Source organism: Sinocyclocheilus rhinocerous, unplaced genomic scaffold, assembly GCF_001515625.1.
Source record: "Sinocyclocheilus rhinocerous isolate Xijiao unplaced genomic scaffold, SAMN03320098_v1.1 scaffold457, whole genome shotgun sequence".
Taxonomy (NCBI): Eukaryota; Metazoa; Chordata; class Actinopteri; order Cypriniformes; family Cyprinidae; genus Sinocyclocheilus; species Sinocyclocheilus rhinocerous.
The window spans coordinates 145,191-150,710 of record NW_015661996.1 but is presented as its reverse complement, the minus strand read 5'-3'; the positions used below and the strand labels follow the sequence as shown (position 1 = coordinate 150,710).

The 5,520-nt window shown below is 37.7% G+C and overlaps 1 protein-coding gene across 1 annotated transcript in view; it reads left to right on the top strand.

Annotated features, from left to right (window-relative positions):
• Positions 1–5,520, top strand: part of ssh1a (slingshot protein phosphatase 1a) — a 41,457-nt gene that overhangs the window by 8,754 nt on the left and 27,183 nt on the right. The window contains exon 2 of the mRNA XM_016536943.1: positions 1,256–1,293. Coding sequence (XP_016392429.1) covers positions 1,256–1,293 — 38 coding nt within the window. The remainder of the gene's footprint in view (positions 1–1,255; positions 1,294–5,520) is intronic.

Sequence of the window (5,520 nt, the reverse complement as noted above, 5' to 3'; positions counted from 1 at the left end):
GCCGCAATGTCTTCAAGTTAAACCGAACTTTTATTTTGACGGGTTGCCGTGAATACCTTTACATTTCTGTGTGTATATGATATGAGGATATTTTTACTCAGATTAAACGGTCAAATGCTCATGATGTTCTTCATGTATTTATTTCCTTCTTAGTGGCAGACATTAATATCACCGGAAGCGTCACGCGCGCTTCAGTACGAGTAGTAAACAAAACAGCGCGTCTGCGCGCCATTCATTAACACAGAGACGCAGAATTCATATTTAAATAGTCGTTTTGCGGCTTAATATGTACAAATACTAGTGGGAGTGTGCTCACTTGTGTGTGCATGCACGTTTGTTTGTTTGTGTGTGTGTGTATCGGGGCGGAACTACGAACTTTTCGCCCTATGCTATCAATCTGTTCATCCACTTAATGTGTTATAAATCACAGAAACTTCCAAAATGTCTGTTTCTGTTCACAAACCTCATGGTTTCCACTCCTCATTCAGCCCTGCTTATAAAGTTTTATAAGCCTAGCTTCAGCATGAAGGGAGAGATTTTGGTACGTGACAGAATCCTTGGCACAGCCAATTCCCCCGACACGGTTTCTTCGCCTTCAGGCATCTGTCACATCTGACCATGGCACACTCCCCGGCCTTCATTCAGTGCTTATACCACTATCAGTAACCTAATAATCAGGGCCGTCACGTTCACATACAGTGAAGAACTATTTTAAAAACACTCTTTGTTATGATGAAACCTTATCTTAAGGAGAGGCCCCATTCTTCACATTTCAGCTTTGAGAGAACATTTCTTCTTTGTCATATTACGCTGCTGAGAATAGTGATATATCAAAGCTTTTTTGTTATTTGGGACACGGAGGTCTTGTATTGTGCTTAAAGGTTACACATTTAGCAAAGAAAGAGAGAGAGATCGTGTGGGGGGAAAGAACCATGTTTAGGCCAGATTGTTGTGCGTTGCGCTGGGTTTGAGTCGGGTGAGGTTGTAGAATTTGGAAAAGTTCCGAGGCCTGAGGGATTCTGGCCTCTCTGACATTTTCACAACAGATGCTGAACTTATAATTTGGTTTAGGTAGAAGATGCATGAAGACATAATTAGATTTATTACATCAGAAAATCCTACATCCTGCTCTATTCTTTATTTCAAGGCTCAAAGCAATAGAATTAAAATAGAACAGTGTGGACATGTCTTAGTGATCTATTGTTTTAGATGACTAACTTCTGTTTCCCTCACACTTTCTGTTTTATTTTTCCAGGACTTTGGAAGTGATGATGAGCGCCGGCTAAATCAGAGGTAACAACTGACTTTTAAATGCAAGTTTTTCTGTGTGTGTGTGTGTGTTCCCAAGGTCCTATCTGTCAGAAGCAGATGATGAAGATTCTGTCTGTTCCATGATGGGAGGAGTCTTCATCGCACCCTGTAGTTTGCGAGATGGTTCTGCTCCACTGTTCTAACACATATAATCAAAGATATCTGAGCCCAGGCGTCTGATCACTGCTTTCACAGCAGCTCTAACACCAGAGTGGGTTTTTATTACAGTTTCAGTTCCTCTTCGACTGAAGTGAGATCAAGTGGGTTTAATTTGAGACAAACATCTCGCTGGCTTTCCCATATCAGACACTATATCGTTCCTAATGAATATTTGTCTTATTAGAGCGATCTGGTTCCTTGTAATTCAGTGACTGTAGTGGACAGAGGGGTGAAATAGTGTTTAGTAGAGTTGCGTATTAACAACTACCTTCAGCAGGGCTCCAGACTGGATTGGTTTCTAAAATGAAAAATTTAGGAGCTAAACTGACTGTTTTACAAGCTAGGCTCTTTGGAAAAATGTGCCTTTACCTAAATTTTTTGCAACACTCCAAAAATTTACCTATACATACAATTCACTGAAGTTTCCAACTGACCTCTAGTATCAGTTAAACAGCTTTTATTTCTTCTTGCGCAACGTATTATTTAAAGGGGTCATATGTATACTGTACATTATTGTTTCTCCTCAACCGAATAACTTAAGTAATTTGTGGATTAGTGCGTACTGGAGACGCGAACCGTTTCAGACGATTCAATTGGATTTGGTGAACTGGTTCGACCGGTTCAGAATCTTCCCACATTGTGACGTAGACATGTGGGGGCGTGTTAGAACGAGCCGTTTTAGGAGGATGTGGTTGACTCTTAACTTTTGTAAAGAATATCTCTTTGGATTTGAGACTTTAGTCTTTGCAACTTTACAGATCTTCTTTATGCACCAAGAGCTTGTAATACTCCAAAGAGAAAGGAAAAATTGGAATCGCATCATATGACCCCTTTAAGGGACATATCATTGAATGACAAATACTTATTTTCTCACAGTTACTTTTTTCCCATTTGCATTGCATAGGCACTCATGTATGGATTTCGGATTTAGTAAACTTGTTCTCCTGTCACAAAGAGCTCAAAAAAAGCTCAAAGACTTGTAAGCAAGCTAAACAGGTGTGATTGCTTGAGCAAATGTGTTTGTATCTCATGTATATGCTCGTGATAGTCTAGGTGGTACGTTTCCTTTTAGCACCACTCCCTGGACATTTCACTTTTGAAAGTGGCATGAAACTTGCAAACAACAATGCAGTATCATTCTGCAGAGATGTTGCCATAGGGACATTTGCCAATGAGCCTGGGTTTCTGTTTTTAGTTGCCAAATTGCATAATCAGTTTTATTCAATGTCACAAGCAAGTTTGAGAAAGGTTTGTGAATTTTGTTTTGTTGGACTTTAATTTTTTTGTTGTCGCATTTGCAACTATTTCACTCACATTCATGAATCATGAATGAAACTGCATCAAACACATAACAGAGAGAGAGAAACTGCATGCATGACATTTTAGTGTAGTTTTTGATGCTAAAATATTTTTGAGGGTTGGAACTATCTGTTTTTTTGACCGATGACAGACATTTAGATTATTTTGGAAAATCATTGTTTTTCAATATTTTTTAGTGACGCTGGTAGTGGAGAAATTTCAGCTTTAATTGATCACAAATGTAAAAATATGCTGATGCAAGAATCAATGCAGTATATATAATTTTTGGTCTTTAGTAAGGCCAAAGGCTTTTCCAGGAGGGAGGACATTTGTCCAGACTGTTTTTAGATTCAGCGTTTTTTCATTGAACATATCTTTTAGAGGACGTATTAAACTAGGACTTGTGTCTGCTGGGATTGGACTAATGTCCCAGTCCTTTCAAACTTTGAATCTAGGTCACCACTAAGGGTGGAAGAAAAGTTCTTAAACGACAAGTCGTTCACTGATGTGCAATACTTTGTGAAACTCTGAGCTCTGTATTTCAGTGTTGCCATCTAGGTATTGGTCAAACAAGGTCAAAATACAACTCGTGAAGACAGTTGGAATTCTTATGCACAGTACAGATGGAGGAGCTAAAGGAAGAGGATGTGTACAGAGGAAGATTTGTCATTCTAAAGGTCACATGACATCCTCAATGGTCACATTGCTCAGGAAATAACTCTTGTGTTGACTGTAAACTCAACACAAGTTGAATCAATAGCCATTTTTGTCCTACACTTACATTTTCTGTCTAAATGACAGTAGAGGTACTATAATGACTTGTTTGTTTGGTGCTTTTAGTAAAAGTATCTGTGAATGGACGGCTTGTAAGAAGCACATTCAAACGAACTAATCCCCAGAACGTGTGAACACCGAGATAATGAGTACTTCGTTAAAGACTAAAAGGAAACTGGTTGTTTTTTATTTTGATCAATCTTAGAAAAGGGAGTGGAGGAGCTACTGTGCCAGTTAGCCTACTTGAATGAACCCACTAATGCCGTCTGTCTGTTTTCTGCTGGATGTAAGCACATGTGCCGTGTGTGACCTACATAAGGTCATCTGATAAGCGAAAGAGCAGTTGTTCCCTCAGTGCTTTTTAAGTGCTTTTAGTATACTTTCTGTCCATCTCTGTCTCTTTCTCGCTCTGTTTGCCCTGTGATTGGTTTAGAAGGCAGTGCTTAGTGTTTCTGTAAAAACAGGATGTGAGAAAAAGACTCTGAGATTCCAGCATTAGCGACTGCAAACACAATGGAGGCTGTGTCTGATTTCTGTATCTTCCTGTGACTCATAGATAAGACTTTAGTCCCTCAGCACTTCTTAACCAAACAGAGTTTCTTTCAAAGACCAATTAGAGAGAACATACAGTGAACCCAAAAAGTAGTGGGCACTTAAGCTACACTTAAAAATAAATGAAAGTCATTGCAAAATCAATTTGAGATCGCTTGGTTAAAATCATTGCATAAGTGACTAAGAAAGTAAAGTTTGTTCTGAAAAGACCTCTAGCATCATTTGTTTCAGCACTACTTGTTTTAATGTATTTATTAGTGCTGGGCAACGATTAATCGCGATTAATCGCATCCAAAATAAAAGTTTTTGTGTACATAATATATGTGCGTTTACTGTGTATATAGATATAAATACACACACATGCATGTATATATTTAAGAAAATTTTTATTTTTATATAAAAAGAAAATGTATAATATAAATTATATGAATATAGATATATACATGTAAATGCATGTAAATATTTTCTAAATATATACTGTTTGTGTGTGTCTTTTTATATATACATAATAAATATACACAGTACACACACACACATATTATATAAACAAAAACTTTTATCTTGGATACGATTAATCGCAATTAATCATTGCCCAGCACTAGGATTGCTGCGATAGACGGTGTTTTCGGTTATACCGGTGTTAAGCCGCAACACCGGTTACGTCATTTGCCTACCGCGGCACCGCCCCCCACCGTCGTTTTGATTTTTTTATAGTAACAAAAATAATATAGCCTAGTTCAGTTAGAAGACAGACACTTTTAAAAACTAAATGCTCAATGCAGCATGCCGAACCGTGCGCGAACGACAGTGCACCACGGTGCAGGAGTCAGATTTTATTTATCACGTGAGGAGAGTGAGTCGAGGTGACTGACAAGATTGAGGTGAGAAAGACAAGACGATGGCAGTAGATTGTTTAGAAAAGAAATGCAAAGGCACCTGTTAGGCAATATTTTAGATTTTGAAAAGCCTATTGACTGGAAGTTTTTTTTAAACATTCGTTTCTTATTTATTTGGTTCCACAGTGTTTGCTGATTACTTTATTTATTCTATAATAGTGTATTCTATTTATTTTATTTTACATCAAGGTGTATATGCCGTGCCTCCAAGCTTTCTTATTCGTTTTGCTAATAAATGTTCTATGTTACTTATTTATTTGGTTCCACACTGTTTGCTGTTTTTCAGTTTTATATACCTATTTAAACTTTGTGTAGCTTAAGTAATTTGTTATTTTATTAGGTATAAGCCTATATGGTGTATTTTTATTCGTTTTGTTAATAAAAGTTCTGAGTTTGACGTTGTTGTTGCTTGAATTGAATCAATGCTGAATTGCCCCTAATTTGAAAGTGAAAGTAAAATGCGCACCGCACTTTTACAAGCCATTTGAAAGCGAGGAAACTCAAACGAACCAACACCCCCCCTCCCCAA